The sequence below is a fragment of the Erythrolamprus reginae genome, chromosome 1 (genome assembly GCF_031021105.1).
Source record: "Erythrolamprus reginae isolate rEryReg1 chromosome 1, rEryReg1.hap1, whole genome shotgun sequence".
NCBI lineage: Eukaryota > Metazoa > Chordata > Lepidosauria > Squamata > Dipsadidae > Erythrolamprus > Erythrolamprus reginae.
In genome coordinates, this window is record NC_091950.1 from 298,471,703 (window position 1) to 298,497,378 (window position 25,676).

A 25,676-nucleotide genomic window follows, 5' to 3' on the forward strand; every position below is an offset into this window, starting at 1 on the left:
ATGGGTCCATGAAACCATCAGGATTCTCAAAGGAGTTACCTATTTATGCGTAGATGAGGGGTGGAAATGATTGGAACTTCCTTTTAATTAAACAGTAAGGAACTGGGACTGCCAACTGAGAAAATTATAAAGAAAAGCTAAGCACAACAGTTAAAATTAACTCTTGAGTTTGACAGTTTAGAGAATGGGGAAAAGAAAAAGAATGTGCCTATGAAAGAGGTTAGAGAAAGAGCCAAGAAAGCTTGGTGACTCTTACATAAAAGTGGTTCAATTAAATGTTATATTATTATAATCACAGGGGAAAGGTTCATGTTCATTATTTTGGCAGCGTCATGGCATTAGACCCAGAGGTTTTGTCTGTGCCACCTCATAAGTAAGGGAATGATTCTGGGGAGGATGCCAGAGAATATAATGAATTGTCCATTCTATATTTAAAATGACTTTTGGAAGAAAAAAACCCCTTTGGTTCCTAATCCAAAAAGTGCTTCAAAATGAAACACTAAGAAAAAAAAGAAAGAGTTTATCGCAGATGGCATTTAATTTCCTTTGTGGTATCTCTTTAATTGAGAAGACACATGGATATATATGAGAAGTTATTTAAAAAGCAAGAAAATAATGTTCATTTTGTGACATTAGGCTTGGCTTGATTCCAGATTTTAATGCTTAGTGTTGATTGGTGAAATCCAGTGAGACAAGTTGGTCATGAATAACTTATACCTTGCTGATTTAACTATGTTGTTGTCTAGGTAGATGAATAGACCTGAATCCAGTCTATGCAGCTTGCATTTAAATGTTGGTTTTCAATATTAATATTGTATCATATAACTGATGCCTGATAGGAAATACTAAGGGATTGATATATAAAATAGACTTAATAATTATATATTTTAAATTCAGCTATGGGGGGACAATCATAATGTAAATAATGTTTATTTACAAGCCAATAAACTTGTTTTAGGATAAAGCATTTTCATTAAATGAGAACACAGCCAACTGAATTATTTTGCCAACTAGTGGATTAGCATGAACCAGTCAGGCTTTATATGTGTTTAAAATTAAAAGGGAAAGCTACGTAATTAATATTTGGGACAAATGAATCTGCTGAGGTTTGGGCTGTGTAATACTGGCTACGATATTCTATGATTGCGATTATGTCATGGCAATTAAAGAGAGAGAAATCTTTATTTAAAAAAACAATTATAATACAATTCTTTATTGGCCAATTGTGATTGGACACACAAGGAATTTGTTTTGGTGCATATGCTCTGTGTACATAAAAGAAAATGATACATTTGTCAAGAATAATGTGGTACAACACTACTTAATGATTGTCATAGGGTCAAATAAGCTATGAAGAAACAATCAATATTAATAAAAAATATTAGGATACAAGCAACAAGTTAGTCATACAGTCCTAAATGGGAGGAAAAGGATGAAAGGAATGAAAAAGTAGTAGAAATAGAAGTGCAGACTTAGTAAAAAGTTTGACAGTGTTGAGGGAATTATTTGTTTAATAGACAGTGCTGTCTATAGGAAACACCAGATAGTGCTGCTAAAGCAAGGTTAAGAATTATATAAGTAAAGTTAAGAATTATTTAAAGGAATATAACAGTTCATCTTCTGAATATTTACTACTCCCCTTTATTTGGGGGCGCACAACAAAAATAAAAAGAGGACAAATTACGGGCACGATAGACTTCATTTAATGCTACTGAGCATGCTTGGTTCCGGCTCGCTAGTTACCAATAGGCGAAGGGCAAAGGCGTCAATCGACGCTATTGGGCATGCTCGGCTTTTCTGAGTTTGCGCAGTATTTAATGAAGAAGAAAAAAAAGGAGGGGAGGGACAATTTTCATGCTACACCGGCCGCGGCGGGAGAAGAAAAGCAGCTCTGATTTGTGTACGTGACGACCGCTCGTTTCTTGTAGCGTTCTTGGTCGAGAGCGTCCTCCCCTCCCCTCCCGCCCCGCGCTAGCTTTAAGCTAAGTGGCGAAGACTCAAGGGAAGGCTTTGTAATGAAGGAAGGCCCGTACGTGTACGGTTGCTATGGTAACGGGTCGCCGGGAGCTCGCCGCGCGGAAGCCTGGCGACTTGCATTCGGTTTCCCGCGCGTGGGTTGAGCGTGCGCGGGCATAAGTTGTGTGTGTCCCTTGCCATGGTGGGATCTACTATGGCAGGTGCCTCTTCGCCCTCTTCTCGCTTGTGAAATTTGGATGGGAATGACTGCTGTGGGTGAGATTCAGTGATAATATACAGTAACTATTGGCCGCCAGGATCCACCGCGTCTTAGAAGATAATGGACATTCAATCCACAATTGAAAGGGCCGTCTCGGAAACGTAGGAAAGGAAGGTCCCTCTTTATTTCACCGCCTCTTTTAGACAAATGCTGGGATCAACGTTGCATTTCCTCGTCATGGCTTGTCTGTAGTAGCTAAGAGCGAGTTTGCAACAAAGCAAACGGCGAAGGTGCTTGCTTGTAGCAGAAGTTAATGCAGTATGTACAAGAGATACGTTGCCAGGTTAGTATGACGATGAGAGTGCTCACAATTTTAGCGAAGAAGACGTAGAAACATAGAAGATTGACGGCAGAAAAAAAATCATGGTCCGTCTAGTAGGCAAAGTTGGCTCTTCTATGACTTGTGGACTTCAACTCCCAGAATTCCTGAGCCAATCATGCTAGGAATTTATTTTTATTTTATTTATTTGTTTTGTCCAATACACAATAATATACAATAATAATAGAGGCTATATACGAGTAGAATGTATCAAAGAGAGTATAGAAGAGAAATATAGGAGTAAAATATAACTAGAGAGAATAGCAGAAATATAAGAGATAAAAGAGATACAAGAGATATAATGGATAGAAGAGATAGTATAGGAGATATAGGAGAGACTGTAGGAATTCTGGGAGTTGAAGTCCACATGTCATATGCCTTATACTATTTCCTGTATTTTATCTTAGGATGGATATATGTTTATCCCAGGCATGTTTAAATTCAGTTACTGTGGATTTACCAACCACCTCTGCTGGAAGTTTGTTCCAAGCATCTACTACTCTTTCGGTAAAATAATATATTCTCACATTGCTTCTGCTCTTTCCCCCAACTAACCTCAGATTGTGCCCCCTTGTTCTTGTGTTCACTTTCCTATTAAAAACACTTCCCTCCTGAAGTAAGACACATACTTAAATGTACGTGTGACAACAACAGCAAGAATTGTATTGGCACAAAAATGGAAAGGATCCAAGGTTCTGTTGGAAGATATACTTTTAAAAAATCTTGGATTGCGCCGAGATGAATAGAATGATAATGAAACTTAGAGTTGGCCTTCTCCAGGTCCCATCGACTAAACAATGTCGTTTGGCAGGACCCAGGGGAAGAGCCTTCTCTGTGGCGGCCCCGACCCTCTGGAGCCAACTTCCCCCAGAGATCAGAATTGCCCCCACCCTCCTCGCCTTTCGTAAGCTCCCCACCTCTGTCGTCAGGCATGGGGGAATTGAGATATTCCTTTTCCCCCAGGCCTATACAATTTATGCATGGTATGTTTGTGTGTATGTTTGGTTTTTAATAAGGGTATTTAGTTATTTTAATATTAGATTTGTCATATACTGTTTTATTATTGTTGTTAGCCGCCCCGAATCTACGGAGAGGGGCGGCATAAAAAACTAATAAATAAATAAATAAAAGATAGAGAAGATTCTGAATATTATAATGTTTGGATGAAATTTTATAACTGGATAGAAAATGAATATAGTTAGAAACTGAAGTAAAGTGAGCACAGAAGTAAAAGACTAAGAGTAATAAAGAAATGAAGTAATCCAGATGGCAAAATTAGAATGAGGAGGTAGCATTGTTTTAAAGTGTATGCCCATAATGAAATATTATAAAAGAGACACCAAAATAATATAATTACTTAGTAATATACAGTACTATCAGTCTGTTTAAATATAAGATTTATTGAAATTGAAATCACTCACTGGAAGGTTTAAAGGGAGAAAGAGAAAGTAGTTGGATAAAGGAAGAGGTGGAGTTGAGACAGGAGGGAAGGAAGGAGAGAAAGGAAGGAAAGTAGATGGAAGAGTTGGAGAGAATGAGAGGAGAGTGAAAAAGAAAAAAAGAATACAGTACAGACTGGCAAATTTATTAATATGACAGAAGTGCAGATAAGGAGATATAAGAAATTAGAATTATGTAACTATGCTATTGATATTTTCTTTTAAGGTATATTCATTGATATATGCATGGATGGGGAGTTAAAAAATAAAAAATATTGGACTGAAAAAAAAGACAACACTCATATAAACATGCAGAAACCCACCTAGCCAGCCACATTTGAGTCTAGCATCTTGCATGATCAGTTGATGAGGTGGTTTATGTTGTAGTTCACTGTCCTGTACCAGTCCAGTAAATTTTGATTTAGTTAACCATGGGCTAATACGTTGTGATAACACCTGTTAATATAGAGTAATTTTGGAATAATTCTGAGCCCATCTGTTGAACTTTATGATATTTCCTTATCAAAACTGTAATGAAGTGCCCCCATTGTTTAGGAACTATGTATGGGACAGTTTCTTCAGGGATTAAGAATTTAATACTCTGAAAGAAATATGTATGTATGAAAAAGGCTTAAATAGAAAATTGATTTAATACGATGGTGGGTAGGAGAGTTGAATCTCATATTGATTCGTTTAATCACACATGTCTTACTCAATCTGTTTTCTCCATATGCATCACAGTGTCTTCCAGATATGAGAAGAATCAGAATCCTCAGTTCCCATGGCTATTGTTCAGATGTTTGCAGATTCTGAAGGTGTAACATGGGGAACTACCATATTATCTGAGTGTTTGCCATCTTCCTAAATCACAAAATATGATTTATAAAGCACAGAAGCCAGAATCTAGCCAAATAATCCACATTATGTCTTTTGATGAAAATAGTTCACCGTAACATCATATAACCACCTCCCACACCCACAAACTCTAAAAACAGCACAGCATCTGTTTATTAAGCTGTAAGAAATGTAATCAATATAAATTTTATAACATTTTTAAAAAAAATAAAAGACTAAAGAGGATGGGACAGGAAAAAGGTTATCTATCTTTTTGTTTCTTTACCTCTTGCATTACGAAGAAATGGTGATGGCTCAGAAATAAATTTCATCACTTGCTTGGCTTATCTGAGTTTGAAAATTCAACAAGGCTGATAGTGTTTAAATGAAACCACCAGAGAATTTGGGGGCTATAAGCCAGACTTGGAAATTTGAAGAACCTTGCAAAGAAAGAGATGCTTCTGTAACTGTTGCCAATGAAACTGTATTTAAGCATCCTATAGTTAGCTTGACTCAAGGGCTTATTTATTTTTGGCCTCATATATTTCTCCCTAAACATAGAAATGTCTATATTTGCGGAATTATTTTTCTGATGGGGAATTTAACACTTTATGTACCTTTGCTTACTAGGAATCTTATATTGTAATTTTGAACTGCACACAAGGAAAATATTTAGACCTAGGAGTATTCTACTCTCTGTTAGACAGATCACTGATGATCTTTAAATGGCTTATATGTTCAGCAGTTCGGGATAGCAGTTAATGTGAGCATAGGATTGGACTAGATAGCCTAAAGGTGTGATGGCAAACCTATGGCACATGTGCCGGAAATGGCATGTAGAGCCATCTCTCTGGGCACACCAGCCGTTGCCCTTTGCTCTTCCAGGTTCCGCACATTCGCACCAGAAACTGCATGCGTGCCGGAAACCAAAAGCTTGGCTTTCTGGCATGTGCACCGGGGAATTACTCTTCTGGTTTCCAGCGCTCTCCCACATGCATGTGTGTACTCCCATTTTGGCACTAGGTACCAAAAAGCTTCACCAACACTGGCCTATAGTGACTTCTCCATTTTATTCTTTCCATGTTTTGTGTTAGCGATAGTGAAAACCATACAGGAGTACATTATAATTTTAGAAGAAGAATAGAATTAGAATAGAGTAGAATAGAATAGAATAGAATTTTATTGGCCAAATGTGATTGGACACACAAAGAATTTGTCTTGGTGTGTATGCTCTAAAAGAAAAGATAATATTTGTCAAAAATCTTAAGGTACAACTCTTAATGAGTGGGTACAAGTAAGCAATCCAATCATATTAGGAACTAGTCAGTATAAATTGTACAAGCAACCAAGTTACAGTCATACAGTCATTTTTGGGAGGAGATAGGTGATGGGAACGATGAGGAGATTGATAGGAGTGCAGACTTAGTAAATAGTTTGACAGTGTGGAAGATGGGCTGACGATCCAGAAGGATCTTGGCAAACTTGAACAGTGGGCCATATAGAACAAAATGCAACTCAGTTGTGAGGAAAAGAAAGGTTTTATACTTGGGCAAGATAAACTAAATGCACAGGTATAGAATAGATAGTACCTGGCTCACTCAACAGCAGAAACTGAGAGGGATCTAGGAATCCTAGTGGACACCCATTTAAATATAAGTCAGCAGTATACTGAAGTATACAGATTTATACCGCGTTGGGAAACCTATAGTTGGAATGCTATGTCCAGTTTTGGTCACCATGATGATGATGATGAGGATGAGAATGATTATTATTATTTAGACTTGTATGCCACCCTTCTCCGAAGACTTGATACAAATTAAATCTGAGTTAAACTGTTTTCTATTTTTCTAGCTTGATATTCTTTATGGATACCAAATGCCTAATAAGATCTAGTCAGAATTCTGTTTAAATAAAATATATACTGCTTTTGATGCCAATTTACAATCTGCTTCTAAAAATCTATTCAGCGTAAAAAATAGTCTTCTCTGATGATTGAAGAATTACTATTTAAAATTCCCAACTAAAGCTCTCTTGGGTTTTTGACTATTGAGTGCAGCTGAAAAAATTAAGTTTTTCCAGGGCAGCTAACTTTTATTCTGTGTTTCTTATTCATTATTTAAGTGGCTGCTTAAATAAGGCACAAAATAATTAATTCAGAAGCTAAAAACAAACAAAATGGACAAAATCAAAGTAAATGGAATAGTGGTGTAAGTGGAGGAAAGTAACAGCAAGGATGATCTGCTTAATACTAGGAAAGTTATTTGAATCCTCTACAAAAACTGTAGAATAAGATTTTTCATAAACTCATTAGCAAGTAAACATAGGAATGGATGTTACAAGTAGATTTTAATATTTCCTTGTTACTTAAACATAATTCATTCCAATGGAACCAGTTCACAAACATTTAGCTAGAGAGACTTGGATTTAATCAAGTACAGATATGTTAGCAAGCCAGCTATTCTGTGATGAAATATATATTTCTGCTCTGCTTGAAAAGAAATGATTTGGAAATGAGAATTGCAGAAATTACACTGAATTTTTTATGCGTTGGAAGTAACAAATCAAATATTCTATATAGGCTGCTGACTAATAGAGAAAGTAACTGATTTGGTGTGCTTTTTAAAAATTATAAATGCACTAAACAGGTTTCATTGATAGATATACTGAAAGGGATTGTAGGTTTTTAAAAAATTGATTGTTTATTCCCCTAGGAAGGGAAATATTAGCATTTTTCTTGACTAATATTTAAATACTAATCAGCAATGCTTGTTTTCTGTCTAATAGTACATATAGTGTTGCCTTCTTTCTTTTGAAACTAGGTTTTTCTCTTTATCTTTAAAATCCTGCTAAAATGTCATTATTGCATCACCCACTAAAATATAAACTAATAGGTATTTAAGTGTTTTTATAAAGGGATATCAGTGTAGTTTTCTTTCAGCTTGGAGAATTACCATGTTTGACTGTGAGCATGTAACAGAGACGCTTTCAATGAGTGGCTTTTGTGTATCTTTCATCTTTGTAAAAAAAGATTTTCTGTGCTTCTTATACTTCTGCGTGGGTTTTTTTGTCATTAAGTAGGGCAAGAATAATTAGCTTCAGTATGAGAAGAAGCTTTGTATTAGCTGGAACAATTGCTGTTCTTTATGCAGGTTCAAAAACTTTGAACAATTCAGATGGTCTGTAAACTTCCTTTAATATGGCGTGAGAGCTAGTTTGATGGGAACTTTGGTACTACAGGTCTAAGTGATCTCTAACATTTATTTGGGGGTATTAAGTATTTAGAAGACTTAAGATGACATGCTGCTTTGCTACTTGTAAGACTTTCATCAAACTTTAGATGTGCAGTTATTATTTCTTACTTCGACTTCTGTTGTGTTTCTGTCTGCTTGGCCCAATTCTTCCACTGATAAGTGCAGAACAGCAAAAACCAAGGGTTTTTTTGCATAAAGCATTAATATGAAAGAAAGAAAAAGAAAGCCCAAAAAATTTCAGAAACAAGGTAAAATTAGGCACCATAAAGATATTGAAATAAGACCTTAAAAACCCTTAACACTCTGATTAGCATTAGTGGGGAATTTAGGAAACTGATCCGGCAAGTTTTCCATATTTCGATTAGATCATATTTAAACTATTTAAATAAGCTCTACTAATAGGTTCCAGAGACTGGAACAAAATTCCATAGGTTGCTGCAAAATGCAGCAATTGTCAATTAACAAATAATATTACGTTGTTTTTATTCCAGTATGGAATCTTCACTGATTCCATTTGCTTGTTGTTTTCCAGACTTAATTCTAAAGTGTTGGTCTTAAGCTTTAAAGCTTTGAATAGCTTAGGGCTCTAGTTAACTAATAGGCTTGATATTCAGCTGTGAACCTGCCAGGGTCCAATTTTGTTTTATAAGCTCTATCTGCTTCAAATTTGTCAGGAATAACTATGTGTTTATTGTGGTAATTATGTCCTATGTGTACTTGTTAATTTCTTGCTGAAGGATATTCATTACAGTTGGAAGTTATGTATCATAAATTTATGTATATCTTTGTACTGTATTGGAGAATCCGGTCGTATGGTTTTTGCTTATGTATAGACTAGACTGCTTATACTAATCTGCAGTGCGGACAGATGGCTAAACAGCATGGACTAATGACCAGTATATTGGGAACTACTAGGATTAGATGTACATTACTGCGTAAAAACTTACATGGGAAATAATCCTGTCTTTAATATTTTTCCATGCAGGAATATGCAGTCTTCAAAGAACAAACATGTAGACTATTCAGAAGCATTCTATAAACCTATACTGCCTGTCCAGAAGACTAGTGCTGAGATCATAAATGAAGCACGAAGTACACTAAGGACGTTAAGAACTCAAAGGCCATTTACACCGAGAGATGAGCGAAGGAAACTGTTTGGTTCCACCTCTTCAAGAACACCTGAAAATAGGCCACCTTCTGCTTTTAGGTATGAAAAGGCGTGTGTTTGTGTATCTTTGTTTACTGAACGTAGACTTGAAACTTACTTGAATATTTGTGATGACCCGGAGTGTGGCACGAAAGCAACACAGCCAGAGAACAGGACCAATTTCCCTTTAGAAACTCCCCAAGTTTGCCCCCAAATGTTTCCATGTTTACTATAAGTCCTGGAACAAAACTCTCATATGCAGCTTCAACAGCCTCTGGCTGCGAGTTAGTCCAGTAAGCAAGGTTCGCACAACAGTAACCAGAGCAAAAAGTTCAGCAAAGCATGGAAACTGGGCAAGCCCCACAAGACAGAGCACAGTAATCTCCGGGCGTCAGCAAATGCACCTGAGGCTCCACAGATCCAATGCTTGTTCCCAACAAATGCCCCTCCTACTGGCCTCTCCTTACATCTCAGTTCCCAGGTGTGCCTTGTAAAGCGGGCGGGGCACTCTTCTTCCTCATAGCCACCTCAGTCTGCCTTGTTCTCGCCTTCTCTCTTCTGTTCGTGCTCTAGGATCAGGAGAGGGTGGTCCTTGCTCATTGCCTGAGCTCTGTTTCTCCTGCTCCTCCCTGTCTACAAGCCTATATGAAAATCCCTGCCTGGACTGGCTCTGCCCTTCCCCAGTTTCCTCCAAAATTAATGGAACCACCGCCTTGATCTCTGTTGGCTTCTGTTCCAGCTTATCTTCCTCCACAGATTCAGGTTTCGATGGGGGCATGACAGTATTTCTCATATCTCCGAGACCGCCTTCTGCTGCACGAATCCCAGTGACCGATTAGGTCCCACAGAGTCGGCTTTCTCTGGGTCCCGTCAACTAAACAATGTCGGTTGGCAGGTCCCAGGGGAAGAGCCTTCTCTGTGGCGGCCCCGACTCTGGAACCAGCTCCCCCCAGAGATTAGAACTGCCCCTACCCTCCTTGCCTTTCGTAAACTCCTCAATACCCACCTTTGTCGTCAGGCATGGGGGAATTGAGATATCTCCCCCGGGCCTATATAATTTATGTATGATATGTTTGTAGGTATGTCTGCTTAAAAATGGGGTTTTCTTAACTACTTTAAATTTTAAAATGTAAATTATTAGATTTGTTATGAATTGTTTTATTATGTTGTGGGCCGCCCCGAGTCTACGGAAATTATTATTATTATTATTATTATAATTATAATTATAATTATTATTCTCAATTCTAATTTTTTTAAAAAAACCTCAATTAGGCTGTTGTCCATATCTTGTTATGACATAGATCCTCTGGAAATATTTGAAGTTACTCACTTCTAAAGTGAAAATTCCAATCCAAAGCCATTTCTAAGCTTGTGTGTAGGAAGCTAAAGCTGCTGCAATATACTGGCTAAAACGCTTCTTTTTTGTTGTTGTTGGTTTTGTGATTCCAGAACCAGTTGCTTATATAGGAGAAGCTTTGTCACTGAATGGCTAACCACTGTAATTATTCATCACCACACACAGAAGGGACCAAAACAATAGCAGCGTTAATTCTTCCACTGAATTTACCACCTAGCAATCTATGAGATAAAACGAATATTTTTATTTTTCTTTATAACAAAGCAGTTTTATCCTTTACATGTTATTCCAAGAAAGAAGTTTGAGGCAAATCGAGCAACTTGGCAGTAAAAATATTTTCACAGCCTTAGTGACTGACACACAGAAGGAAATCTTGTGGTGGAAAACACACACACAGCTGTGTACACATTGATTATTATGATTTGTTTTTCATTCTAGTCTCCACTCTTCAAGCTTTGAGTCAGTTGAATCAAGACCTGTCTCTTGCGCACGCCTCAGCCCACTGGACCATGTGCGTATTTATTTTTGGCAATGCTTGTATACACTCTATGCCCAATTATATCTTGACACTAAGAAAACCTGTAATTTGTAGGGATTATGTAGCGTGGTGCTTAAACCTGCTGCCATAGTCCACTGGGGATTGTGTCATCTGCTCAAGATTGTGACCTGGCTGGGGCTATGCATCAAGGGGAAGGCTCTCGGGTCACAGCAGGGGCCGAGAAGATTGGAGAGTTGCCATCTTTACTGTTATTACCAGGCAATAAACTGTAGGTTCGGAACAAGAGAGAAGTTGAAATTTGAGAACCGAAAAATGTATTCCACAATTAACCTATAGCAGTGATGGCGAGCCTTTTTTGGCTCGGGTGCCAAAAGGGTGTATACGTGTGCAAGCGACAGTGTGTGCATGTGTGCCCACAACCGCCCACACATGCGCACAATCCCCATGCTGCCCTTCATGCAGACATGCACCCCCCCCACGCTGCCTCCCCCCCCCCCCGGGTATGTGCACAGGCCTCACTGAAGCCTCTGGACTTCCAGTAGGCCCGCTAGGCTATTTTTCGCCATCCCTAGAGTCCATGAGGCTTTCCTAAAGCCTGGGGAGAGCAAAAACGGTCAAAAAGAAGGCCAAGAATAAGCCTCAGATATGGCTCCGCATGCCACCTATGCCATGTGTGCCATAGATTTGCCATCACTGGCCTATTGTAGTGATGGCGAACCTATGGCATGGGTGCCACAGGTGGCACGCAGAGCCATATTTGCTGGCACATGAGCCATTGCCCTAGCTCAGCTCCAACGTGCATGTGGGTGCTGGCCATCTGATTTGTGGCTTGCACAGCGGCTCTGGGAGGGCATTTTTGGCTTCCAGAAAGCCTCCAGAGGGATGGGGGAGGACGTTTTTAACTTTCCCCCGGCTCTAGGGAAGCCTTTGGAGCCTGGGGAGGGCAAAACACGACCCTATTGGGCCCACCAGAACTTGGGGAACAGGCTGTTTCCAGCCTCCAAAGGACCTCCCGGGGGTAGGGGAAGTTGTTTTCGCCCTCCCCAGACATTGAATTATGGGTGTGGGCACTCACGCATTTGTTTGTTTGTTTGTTTGTATGCGTAATAACACACACCCCCCCTGCTATTTTGGAACCTGAGGGGGAAAAAGATTCGCCATCACTGGCCTATAGCAACCAAATATTATTTATTTATTTATTTATTTATTAGATTTGTATGCCGCCCCTCTCCGCAGACTCGGGGTGGCTAACAACAGTAAAAAGACAATATGAACAAATCTAATATTAAAAGTAATGTAAAAAACCCCCAATTTAAGAAACCAATCATACATACAGACAAATGATATCTAGGCCAGATTAAAGTCCTTTGCTATCACTCACTATAAAAGCGTAGCTTTTTCTGTGACCATTGGCTTCCCCAGTGATTATGGTGGAAAGGCTAAAGACTGCTCTTGTTGAGGAAGAAAATAAACTTGACCTCCACTCCTTTGATTCATAGAGCAACTGCACCTTTTGTTAATTATATGATTCAAGCATGAGGGTCAAGAAGATAAGTCCAGCTCAGAAGGAGTAAATACTGTATTTTTTGCACTATAAGATGCACCGGGCCATAAGAGGCACATAAGCTTTAGGCGAGGAAAAGTAGAAAGAAAAACCTGCCTCTGCCTCCCAGCATCCATCCAGTATTCATCTGGCTAGTGTTCCTGTAACAAACAGCCTGGTTAACTTCAGCATGTTATTGCAGCCCCAGCATGTGGCTCGTAACGTCTCTGCTCCGTTAAATCCACCCCTGCTCAATGGAGCTGAGCTGCTTCTGCCGGCAGGGAATGTGGAGCCTTTGCTACCGAGCAACTGATTGGTGATGGATTTGCCTCCTGGAATACCACTGATCCAAGTGGCATGGATTACCGCTGATCAGCCCATTCGCTGTTTACCGCCAATTGCCGCTGATTAGCTGCTCGGCAGTGAAGGCTCCAGTGTTACTAGTGGTGGCAGTGGTGATAGACAGCAGCAGTGAATACCACTGCCACACTAAATCCCCCCCATCTTCGCACAATATTCGCTTTATAAGACACACAGATATTTCCACCCACTTTTGGGGGGAGGAAAATTGCGTCTTATAGTGCAAACAATACGGTACTGGCTCTTGTATTTTTGGAGGATGCAATCAATAGAAGACATAGTTATAGACTACTTAAGTCTTGAGCTGTGATCCCACCCTCTGCTGGAAATCAATTGTTATTTTTCTTGTTTTGAGATGGTTTTACAAGCATTTCCCATATCATTTGCATTCCTTAAAAAATGTGCATTCTGTGTGCATTGGCACATTTTGTCAATTTTGCCCAATATAATAGGACTGCGGCATATATCATGCAAGTGATATGAAAAAGGGTTGCAAAAATAATCTTAAAACTCGAGAAATAGCTCTGCCTGTTGGGAGTTAATAACATGACTAATGTCTATGCATTTTTACCAAATTTACTCAATATAGTCCATTTTAGTTTTGGTTCATGTCCAGTGTAAACCTATGTTAGAATATCTTCTAAGGAATTATGAATTTGCACTCTTATGGTAGAATTATTCATATGCTACATTACATTTTGTTTTGTAACAGAAGCCAAAATTATTGTCATCAGCCTCTAATTATGAAGACTATTGCGTTTCCCCACCTTTGTCACCGGTGGATCCAGAGGAGATCAGGAAAGTCAGCAATGCTCGTGCAAGATTGTTTAAAACTGTTTCCTGTGGAAATATACTTCCAGATAAACTATTTCTTCCCAATGACTGTAAGAATACTAATCCATAATTTTCTCTATAACGCAAATCCTTTTTTAAAATAACAAAGGTAGCTTTTGAATATGAATCTAAATTTCACTCTTCCATCAATAAGTCTTTTGCTGATTTAATCAATGCAACCCTACATGTATTTCCACCGTAGAAGTAAGTAACATTCAGTTTAGTGAGATTCACTCCCAGGTAATGAAGTATGTATGATATTATAATCTCCATATGTTAGTTTGAGCTTTAAATTGCCCATTATGCTTTCATTCTAGTCAATGTTCTTGCTAGAAAGGGATAAAGACAAACCTCTTCAGGCGGTGTTACACAGTTGAAATTTTGTTGAAAGTTTTTTTCACCAACACTTTAAACATTTATATTTCTTTAGAAAAATATTTGATGCATGGAAAACCAGTCAACTCTATTCTTTATAAAGGTACATTACACAGGTAGTCCTGGACTGGTGCACCATTTGCGGCCCTATCTGGACCGGGAGTCACTGCTCACAGTCACTCATGCCCTCATCACCTCGAGGCTCGACTACTGTAACGCTCTCTACATGGGGCTACCTTTGAAAAGTGTTCGGAAACTTCAGATGCAGAATGCAGCTGCGAGAGCAATCATGGGCTTCCCTAGGTATGCCCATGTTTCACCAACACTCTGCAGTCTGCATTGGTTGCTGATCAGTTTCCGGTTACAATTCAAAGTGTTGGTTATGACCAATAAAGCCCTTCATGGCATCGGACCAGAATATCTCCGGGACCACCTTCTGCCACACAGATCCCAGTGATCAGTTAGGTCCCACAGAGTTGGCCTTCTCCGGGTCCCGTCGACTAAACAATGTCATCTGGCGGAACCCAGGGGAAGAGCCTTCTCTGTGTCGGCACCGACCCTCTGGAACCAGCTCCCCCCGGAGATTAGGATTGCTCCCACCCCCCTTGCCTTTCGTAAACTTCTTAAAACCCACCTCTGTTGTCAGGCATGGGGGAACTGAGACATCTTCCACAGGCCTATATAATTTATGTATGGTATGTTTGTGTGTATGTTTTTTAAATTATGGGTTTTTAGTTTTTTAAATATTAGATTTGTATTGTATATTGTTTTCTACTGTTGCTGTGAGCCGCCCCGAGTCTATGGAGAGGGGCGGCATACAAATTTAATAAATAATAATAATAATAATGTTGGGTTGCTTTGCCCACTTTTACAGTCACTTGCCGCATCCTGTGGTCATGTGACTATGTTTTACGATGTAGTTTTTCTGAAAACTGGGATTTACTTCCGTTGGTTGTTTTTTTTTTTTTTTTTAGCAAAATCACCCCATTAGAGTTCACTTAACAATGGCAGCGTACATTTAATGGACCATCATCAAAAGGTCTTAAAATTGGGTCAGTCACGTGGATGGCCTGATTTTTGACATTCATAATTTATGAGTATGATGGACAGACTCCATTACGGTCGTTGGGTTGAGGACTACCAGTAGTTGTTCAGTTGCAGTTAGCAAAAACAGCCAATACACGAAAAACTGTATTTCTGAATAGATGTTTTTGTCAGCCTTAAAAGCTATCTTCCTGTATGTGTTACCTAGTGCGAATATTGCAAGTTTTGTTTAATACAGGTAAAAGGCTGTATTTTGAAGAAGATTTTATTCCAAGGAGCGATCATGAAAGTTTTTCACAAAAGTTGCCTGTCCAGTTCAGCGTTCGGGATGCCTGTCTTCCGCTAACATATATAGACCATCATAATAAGACAAGAGGAGAAGATTATTTTCCACAAATGAGAAATGTACCATTCCCAGCTCAATTCAGCAGGCAAAGGTCAGTATTTGTTTCCTTTACCATTTTGTCCACATATATTGTCCTGGAACAGCACCCAGAGATTTACATGACTCCCAACTTACCAGCTAAAATGCATTAAAAAACGTATTTCCATAGGCCTTAGGTTAGAGTAAAACAGGATTGGGGTGGGGGTGTTATCTGTTTTTATCTCTGTGGGTGGAGGTAAGAGTTAGCTACTGCTTCTCCTGGATAACATGTATGTACTTTATTTCAAATTTTACTGTTTTTTGGTGTTAAAGTGGCCAGAGTTGTAGCAGTTGTGTGTCCTAGAATTTGAAATATAAATAAATAGATATTTAATTTTATATTCAGCATCCTATACAAAATATGTCTCTAAGTTACTTTTAAAATATAAAATAAGAAGCATTAAAAAAAACCACCATACAGGAAAAACAAACAAACAGGAAGAAAACTTCCTCCATATGGAAGAAGCCAAGATCAATAGAAGGAATATTGATCGGCAGGTTGGGAATATAAACAAATAATTAGAAGTGACTTTTAGACTCTGTCAATTAATGTCTGGATCAGTATGGTCAAGCCATCAAAATATCTAGTCCCAAGTTGGTTACATGTCAAAAACAAAACTTTAAATTGGCTTTACAAGCCAGCATAGTTATTTCAGCAGAACTATTATATATAAATACCTAATTGCTCCATTGTAGTTGCAGCTTTAGCTTCTGCCTCAGTTACAAAAATAATCATGTTAAGCAGGTTATAGCTGTTTAAATTCAAAATTATCAAAACAAGGATTCATTAGTAGCTGCTTGTGTTCAGGAAAGGACAAAGTACCGGTAGTTGATATACCAATTGAAAATGGCTATATCCAAGTGAATATTTGGTTGCAAGAGGATTGATATATACTTTTCTTTATAATTGCTAAGAGTAAGCCTCCTGCAGACTGATAATAGTTAAATGTACTCATTTGTTCGTATATTTACTTTTCTATTTATCAAGAATTGTCCTAAAAATATAAATGAAGGGGCAATAGCCACCACGATCTCTGGAACGTTTAAAACATTTACTTTTGTATTTACATTTTAGAATTATTATGTCTGTTTGTTGCAGTTATCTATACCTAACCTAGTTAAGCTCTGACAACGTATTTTCACCTTTCCTTACTCTTTTTAAGTTACTTGCTTAAATGCCCACAGTGTTTAAGCGTTGTTCACTGACAATATTAGTTGTACCAGTAAACTATGAAATCTTAGGTACATTTCCTTTTAAATATAGAATTTACATTGGTAGGCAGGCTAGGTTAAATGTTACAAGACATCTCTAATTTTAAATATCTCAACTGACTCTATTTATAACATCATAAGTATGTAGGTGATAAATGTTGCTTATTTAAACAGTTCCCATGAAATGGTAACACAGTTCCTGATGAATTGTTTTAAATGGATTTAGAAATAAAAACATTAAAATTAAGAATTTTCTTTTCTATAATAGATAAGAATTATTATTTTTTTCCAAACTTCCCTAAGATAAAACAGGTGCTTTTGCTTAAGACTGACAAATAGATTTGGAACTCCATGTAGGTTTTTCACTTTTCTACATATTACAAAGTGAAACTAGAAAATGTCCTATTTGTGAAAAAACAAAGGAGCAACGCTTAAAACTTTTTAAACCTAATATTAGTACCTAAATATTGCAGTTATATGGACTGCTGATCAACTAGTATTTATGGAATGTAAGTAGTGATGGGTGAACCAACACGCACAATTCGGGTCTGTACCTAATTTTGCGGTGTTTGGTATGCCGAACACGACCCCGAAATTTTTTCAAACTTCGGGCAAAGTTCGGGGTCGTGTTCGGCATTCGGAGCTTTGACGTCACCGGCAGGTTGCTAAAGATGCCAAAGTGATCACTTCCTGGATTCCATGGAATCCAGGAAGTGATCACCTTGGCATCCTTAGCAACCTGCCGGTGACGTCAAAAGCTCCGCCCCTGGAATCTTTTCGTGGGAGGGATTCCCCTTTCGGGTTCGGCCGAATTTTGCGTAAAGTTCATCCGAAGTTGCCGAACCCGAACACCATTGGGTTCGTCCTTCACTAAATGCAAGGTTTCCAGGCTTTGTTCCTTATCTTGTGCTTATATTTTATGTTACTTGATTGTAGCTGCTCAGGCTCACAAGCTCATTAGTTTTTATGTTCAGTAATGATGACCTCTTGTGGTATGATTCTTTTACTGCAACATGGATAGATTAAATTTAAAACACTGTATGAACACTGAAATCGTGTTAAATGCATTACGTAAATAAACGAAACCAATGCATTTATTATTAAATCATTTATTAAAAAAAGAAGCAATTAAATTTCAGATATGGGGAAACAAGAAGATCTCCTAAGAGGCAGTAAAATGTTTTGTCTTTTATCCCATATATATTCCCTATTAATTAAAAAAAAAATACATGGGGCATATAGGATTGGATATTGCTGAATAAAAGGCTTTGACCAGAGGATATAAATAAATGCTCAAGAGAGCAAACAGACTTCTGCTCCTTTTCTTCTCAGTTGATCTCCAAACTTAGCTTGAGAAAACAGGTGGTTTGGCCGCCCACTCATTCTCAGTGCTGTATCAATCTTTGGTAGAGTGTGCTAAAAACAAATCTCTTGGTAGAACTGATAATCTAATTTTGAGTTGCATTTAGCTGTAATGAATGTTGCCAACCCCTGATCAAATTAGATTACAGGAGATTTCTTTGGTTTGCAAGAGAAGGATGAACCCCTTAATCCAGGAGTGTCAAACTCACGTCATCACATCACCTTTGTTACGTCACATTGCAATTTCCCGCCCCCCTTTGCTAAACTGGTGATAGGCGTGACCAGCATCTGACACATCTGGTCCACAGGCCGCAACTTTGACACCCTTGCCTTAATCTATCAGAAAGTTATTAACTTACTTGCAGCAGTTGGTCACAGCGGTTGATTAAAAGTTGTGATAAATAATTTGTATAAATGGAATAAAAGATATTGATGAATATCCCTGCTCAGTTTGTTTAGCAATTGGCATGTGAGAGAGAGGAAGAGAGAAAGTGTGTGTGTGTGTGTGTAATTTTGGTTCCTGAGGAAATCCAAATGGTTTGGCTGCCGAGCGATTTAGTAGCATAGTTTGTGGCAAGATCATCAGTTTTACTAAAGTGCATTTCCAGTTTAGTGGTTGAAAAGTCAGAGTAAATAATATACATGTATTCATAATTTTGATTTAAAATTTCTGCTAATTTCGCCCCCTTTTTAGTGACCAGTTTAATAGACAAGAGTCTCTTCTATCATATCCAGACTATCCTGAAACAACTAAATCTGCAACTAAATCAGGTACGTGTTACATACTTAGCCCATATATAATTTTTCATTGTAATAAGTGAATGAGCCTTGGCAAGCCAGAGCAAAGTTCAGACTTAAGTACTCTTCCCATGTGTCCAAAAGGAAAATAAAATAAAATTTGACTTAACCTAATTGGTCACAATTGTCATAACATACAAAGCAGGAATTATGTTGTCAAAACATTTGAGGAAAATAAAATTAAACGTTAATTTATTTCTTCTGATCTTTGGCCTGCTCAAGCTCATTTGTGCTGGATATCTTGAGTTAGGCCGGACTCCTAGAGATTCTATGGACTTCATCTTGATTTGTTCCTGGTGATAATCCACAGTTATTCTATAGACATTCCAAGGGTCTCTCTGATTTTATCTATCTACTTTGCCTTCCCATCTTCTACATCTCTAATCTTTACCAGTTTAGTCATTTTATTTAATTTCATCCTCATTTCATCCTCAGCTATCATTGTGTGCCCAAGATTGTGTTTCTACTTGGTAATTATTACGTCCGTGGAATAGTATGTCCGTCTTTCTTCCAGGATGAACTGATTGAGTTTTTCTTGTCTAGTGTATTCTTCATAACTTTGATTCAGATGTCTACCTTTTTTCATTTTTTTTTCAATTCCTAAGTGACTATTGCTTTAATTATTCTGCTATGTATTGGCATAAACATATATATATATATAGTGTTCGTGATATTTTATAAGAAGTAGTCTCTTTATTTCTTTAGCAGATTGTTCAGCTCAGGAAAACAATTATATACTGTGTCCAATATTTACACTTAGTTATGATAGCTAAACATACTGATTAACATTGCTTTTGTGAATATCTTATCTTAATACAGATTTTTATCTTTCAATGTATACTTTCCTAGTTAAGTTTTAAAAATCTTATTTATTTTTAGTTTTGTGGGTGTCATTCACAAAAATCAAACTGTTAGTGCTTTAATGTCCAGTTTGAATTTAGTGCGGCCAGCCAGTTTAATGTAGTGGTTAAGATGCTGGCCTAAAAACAAGGAAACTGTAAGTTCCGCCTTACGTATGAAAACCATCTGCATGACTGGGCCAGCTACTCTCTTGTAACCCAACCAGCTTCTCAGGTTTGTTCTGAGAAAAACAGGAGGAGAAAGGAGTATTAGATATGTTTGCAGCTGTGACTTATTTATGTTAATAAAGGCGGGATAACAATTTAATAAATAAACATCCCAAATATTTTCCCCATAGAATGATGGTGGTTCCTTGATATTTTGGATAGTTGAAGATGCTGGATAAGTGCTGCACATCTAATAAAGACTAACATAAATAAGATTTTGTTCTTTGATCATACTTTTTCAAGCAAAGTTATTTCACAAGGCTAAATGTTTATGGTTGATTAGACATTTTTTGTATAATGTTGAGCTTTGTTTTCATTTAGATATCTTTGTTTTCTAAGAATCCAAGGTAAACAAAAAACAATATATGATGGCAAGTCATGTACAAATTATTGGAAGGCCGATCCTTAGACTTTTACTTGCCCTGCGAAATTGGCAGAGATGGGATGAAAGACAATGAGGTGCTTGAAACCTGGAGACAGGAGCAAAGTTTTTAATTAATTTAATAAATTTAATTAATTAAAAAGATGATTGAATTCTCCAAATTGATTGCATAATTATTGGGCAAAGCATTGGAATTAATCTAGCGGTGCTAGATTTATATTGATTAGAACTGTGATGGTGAACCCATTGGTTCATGGCACACATGCCACAGCTGGCAGGCAGACAGTCCCAGGAGGCTACAGGCAGGCCTACTAGGCCCAAAATGGGGTGGGAGCGGTCCGTCCCCCCCCATGGCCTATTTTTAGTCCAAGGAACCTGCAGAGAAGCTTACTAGGCCCAAAACAGGACACCGGGGCTTGCATGTGAATGCTCCAGGATAGCATGTGTGGGGTGTGCACCTGTGCGGGGGGTAGTGGAGGGAGTCGTGCATTAATGTGCGGTGTATGCATTGCATTATGGGTGCCGGTACATGCGCACTGTCAGGACACAAGGACAAAAAGGGTAGTCATCACTGCATTGCAATGAATAATCTTGTTTTAAATTTATCACAGGGCAGAATCAATCTTTGTTACATTGTAATATGATGAGAATTGTAGAGCAGTGTCACCCAGTGGCTTATCTGTGGAGGACTTAGAAACTGGTGTTATAAAAATTGTAGTCCATAGTTGAGAAATTATATCAAAGTGATATTGGGGACTTTCCCCATCATTAAAGAATTATAATATGAAGTTCCATTGTATTCCTCATGTTTGCCAACATTTATCTGAAACCCTTGAGATTAGTCATCCAGAAATTTGGATGTATAAAGTATCATTAAGTATCATCTCTAGTGCCTAGAGATTTTAAGGTGGAGAAGGTGGCTAAAATGAGACTTAATCTGTCTCCAGATGCAGCTATATAGAATCCGGGATCCCAACATTAGTGTAGTTAAGGAAATCTTTGAGTATGGCTTACATGTCACTTCTAGGAATTGCTGCCAGTTCTAATGTTAATATGACTTAAGGAGAAAATTATTAAATGCACAAAGACATCTATACATCAGCCTGCTTTTACAGTTCATAAATTTCACTTGGTCAGATGAGATGGTCAAATGTAGAAAATTAGGCTATTAGTACTGACTACTGATGGCTCAAATTTGAAGCAATAAAAAGTTTAGACCAATATTGACCAAGCTTCTATTGCTTTCCAAGTTCCCGTTATTCCATCAGGAGTTTGAATATTCATATATGGCAATTTTTGTTCTTAGGGGATGTATTGGGGTGAGAAAAGCCAATGGCTTGAAGTCATCCATGGCGAAAGTGGACTTGAACCATACTCTCCCCAGTTCTGCTCCAAAATTGAAATAATTTCTCCAGAGTTCTTCATACAACCTATTAATTAAAAAGGATTTCCCAGAATCCCCCTGTCTACCTCTCAAACAGACAGAGTGATACGACAGCTTGAGAACAAAAACTGGCAAAGTGGGTTTTTTTAAAATATAGCTGGTCCTTACTGTTATATCACAGAAAAATTGCTATGGACTTTCTTTTTTATTTGCCTTTAGTCTTTTGTGGAACCCTGGGGTTTGAAGAAACTTTCATTACACCATCATGATCCTGTTCTTTTATTAGCAACGATTAAATTTAGGTTGCAGAATCTGCCGGGTTGTATTTTATTATTAATTTCATTATTTTTTTATTTAAAAATTGGAATTTATGACCTAAGAGTGTTCTCCCCCACCCCCCACATGCACTTTTATTTTTAAATTGCTTACTTGGGGTTTATGGGAAACCCACAACATTTACATAAGCATTTTACTGCCTTTCCTTTTACCGTATTTTTCAGAATATAAGACCTACTGGAATATAAGATGCACCTAGATTTTAGAGGTGGAAAACAAGGAAAAAAGTATTCTGAACCAAATAGTGTAGTAATATATCATTTAATAAAATGCCAGTGTAGCAGAATATGTTTTACAAACATGGGAACTTTTTGCAACCTTGGATTTTTTTGTGAAAAATGGGCTGGTTTTGCTTCCCCCAATCCCCAGAAACTCTCAGCAGGCTTCCCACACCCTTTGCTCACCCCATTTTTCAAAAAACTGGCAAAAATGGCCCATGTTTTGCAAAGACTGGCATTTTTGTCATCCCCCAGCAGCCAGGAGCTCTCTGCAGGCTTCCCAGACCCTCTGTCCACCCCATTTTTGCAAAAATGGGGTGCAGGGGTGGGGCTTTAGTACAGCAAAAATGGCTGTATTTGTGTATAAGACCCTCTTTTAGGAGGGAAAAAGGTGCATCTTATAATCTGAAAAAATTCAGTATGCTCCTCAACAAATAAGTGTTCACTGATCTTTTAATAAACCCTTATCCCATCTGTACATGATATGATCTTATTAGATCAGGGGCCTCAAACCCGGGCCACTTTTAGACTTGTGGACTTCAACTCCCAGAATTCCTCAGCCAGCAAAGCTCAACACCTCACCTCAGCAAAGCCCGGCTGAGGAATTCTGGGGGCTGAAGTCCACAAGTCTTAAAGTGGCCCGGGTCTGAGACCTCTGCATTAGATTATCAAATTTGAACTATCTTCTAACTCTAAAAACAGGGGTTGGGAGAAGTTGGGTAGGAGCCATTTATTTTTTTCTGTCTTGCACTGATATGTCTTGTTAGTCAGGGAAGAGTAACAATAAAGGCCTCCTGGCCTTTTGAACAGCTTTAAAAACACGGCTCTGCCAGCAAGCCTGGGTCTTTGAGTGTTGTACTCTGCTCTGGCCAGTAGTTTGGATGAATGATGTGCAAATGTTTAATATTGGGGTTTCAAATTTGTATTTTTTTACCATTGCATTTTTATTGTTGTATGCTTCCCCGAGTCCACTAGGACAGTGTTTCCCAACCTTGGCAACTTGAAGATATTTGGACTTCAACTCCCAGAATTCCCCAGCCAGCATTTGCTGGCTGGGGAATTCTGGGAGTTGAAGTCCAAATATCTTCAAGTTGCCATGGTTGGGAAACGCTGCACTAGGAGAAAGACGACCTATCAATTTAATTACATAAATAAATAAACAAATGAAGTGTTTCCTCCAGCAGAGCCCAAAAATCATGCCGAACCCCTCTTGACAGAATTTTAATTGGGCTGGCAGTGATCGTGAGATAATGGCTTTGCCCAGTTAGTAGAAGTAAGCACTTACAGGTAGTCCTGGACTTACAGTTCATTTAATGACTGTTCAACGGCACTGAAAAAAAAATGACTTGGGATCGTTTTTCACAGTTACAACCCTTGCAGCGCCCCCACAGTCACGTGATCAAAATTCGGATGCTTGGCAACTGGTTTATATTTATGGCAGCTGCAGAGTCCCAAGGTCATGTGACCACCTTTGCTTCTGACTGGCAAAATGAATGGGGAAACCAGGTTCACTTAACCACTGGGTTACTAACTTATCAACTGCAACGATTCGCTTAACAACTGTGGCAGGAAAGGTCGTAAAATGGGTCAAAACGCACTTAACAAATGTTTCACTTAACAGTAGAAATTTGGGCCTCCAGACGTCAAGGATTACCAGTATAGAGAGTAATATTAACAATAAGGAGGAAAGAGAAGGGAAAGATGTATGGATGAGGTGTAGGTCATATTTTCTTTGTTTCAAGGTAGACATTCATGGTTTGGTTCACTCTTCAATTTGTCTATTATCTCCTTAGCTTGAAATCTGTCCTGCCCTGTGATTTCAGAGTGAATTAATATTTCTCTATAAAGCAGAGCTCCTCTGCTATTTTAAAGGTTATTTATTTATGTGTCGCTCCTTGGCATAATTGGTGGTAGTGAAGGACCTTGCTCATGTACCCTTCCCTAGATTGAACCCATTTAAGCCTTGTCCACTGTTTTCCAATATAGCCATAAAGAGGACAGAAGCACCGCAGGTCCAGGAACCCTTATAGAAAATGGCTTGTCTAAACCCTTTTGATCCAGAACCATGTTTTGTGTGGAAATGACCTTGATCAGCCTGATGGACTATCTATGCTGCAAGAGAGAGGGGGAAGGAGGGATAGGGGGAAGTATTGATTTTCCTTTCTCTGTCAATAGCTTTTGATGCTATTGATTGTAGTGATTTATTTTTTTTTCTAGCACTTGAGGGAGTTGGGAATGGAAGGCATCACTGTTACCTTTCTATATTCTTTCAGAAGGTTGAAACTCTTTGAAAGTTGGTACCATTTTCCATATTGTCTAATATCCATGTTGTGGAATACCAGATAAAGTGACAAATGTGCTATCTTTTGACATTTGAGTTAGACTGTATCAGGTCAATCACCATCTATACAGCCTGTTGCAAACACAGGAATGTGCATGGAATATTTTTCACATCCATGTAATTTTGTTTCCCATATAATTTTTTATTATTTATTACATGTGACTTTCAAGAAGATTGATATTGGCACTCTGCTATATTTCTTACCAACTTGAAAAGAAGGAATGGAAGAGATTTTAAGCCATACATATAAATTTATAGCACACAATTTTATAAACAAAAATGAATGCCATTTGTGTGTTTGTGTATGCATGCATACACATGTAATTTAGAAATCTAGAAACATAGAAGACTGACGGAGAAAAAGACCTCAGGATCCATCTAGTCTGCCCTTATATTATTTTTTGTATTTTATTTTAGGATGGATATAGGTTTATCCCAGGCATCTTTAAATTCAGTTACTGTGGATTTACCAACCACGTCTGCTGGAAGTTTGTTCCAAGGATCTACTACTCTTTCAGTAAAATAATATTTTCTCATGTTGCTTTTGATCTTTCCCCCAACTAACTTCAGATTGTGTCCCCTTGTTCTTGTGTTCACTTTCCTATTAAAAACACTTCCCTCCTGAACCTTATTTAACCCTTTGACATATTTAAATATTTCGATCATGTCCCCCCTTTTCCTTCTGTCCTCCAGACTATACAGATTGAGTTCATTAAGTCTTTCCTGATACGTTTTATGCTTAAGACCTTCCACCATTCTTGTAGCCCGTCCATGGACCCGTTCAATTTTGTCAATATCTTTTTGTAGGTGAGGTCTCCAGAACTGAACACAGTATTCCTAATGTGGTCTCACCAGTGCTCTATATAGCGGGATCACAATCTCCCTCTTCCTGCTTGTTATACCTCTAGTTATGC

General features: G+C 38.2%; 1 protein-coding gene across 3 annotated transcripts in view; it reads left to right on the forward strand.

Moving 5' to 3' along the window:
- The first annotated feature begins 1,807 nt into the window (after nt 1–1,807).
- Nucleotides 1,808–25,676, forward strand: part of ARMC2 (armadillo repeat containing 2) — a 48,912-nt gene continuing 25,043 nt past the window's right edge. Inside the window, exons 1-6 of one of the 3 annotated variants that reach the window (XM_070733320.1) lie at nt 1,808–1,900; nt 9,065–9,286; nt 11,022–11,094; nt 13,698–13,869; nt 15,477–15,675; nt 18,931–19,007. In XM_070733320.1, coding sequence (XP_070589421.1) covers nt 9,069–9,286; nt 11,022–11,094; nt 13,698–13,869; nt 15,477–15,675; nt 18,931–19,007 — 739 coding nt within the window. In that variant the 5' untranslated portion in view covers nt 1,808–1,900; nt 9,065–9,068. Of the gene's footprint in view, nt 2,520–4,754; nt 4,810–9,064; nt 9,287–11,021; nt 11,095–13,697; nt 13,870–15,476; nt 15,676–18,930; nt 19,008–25,676 lie in introns of those variants that run through there. The other 2 variants (XM_070733319.1, XM_070733321.1) reach the window with 2 other exon arrangements.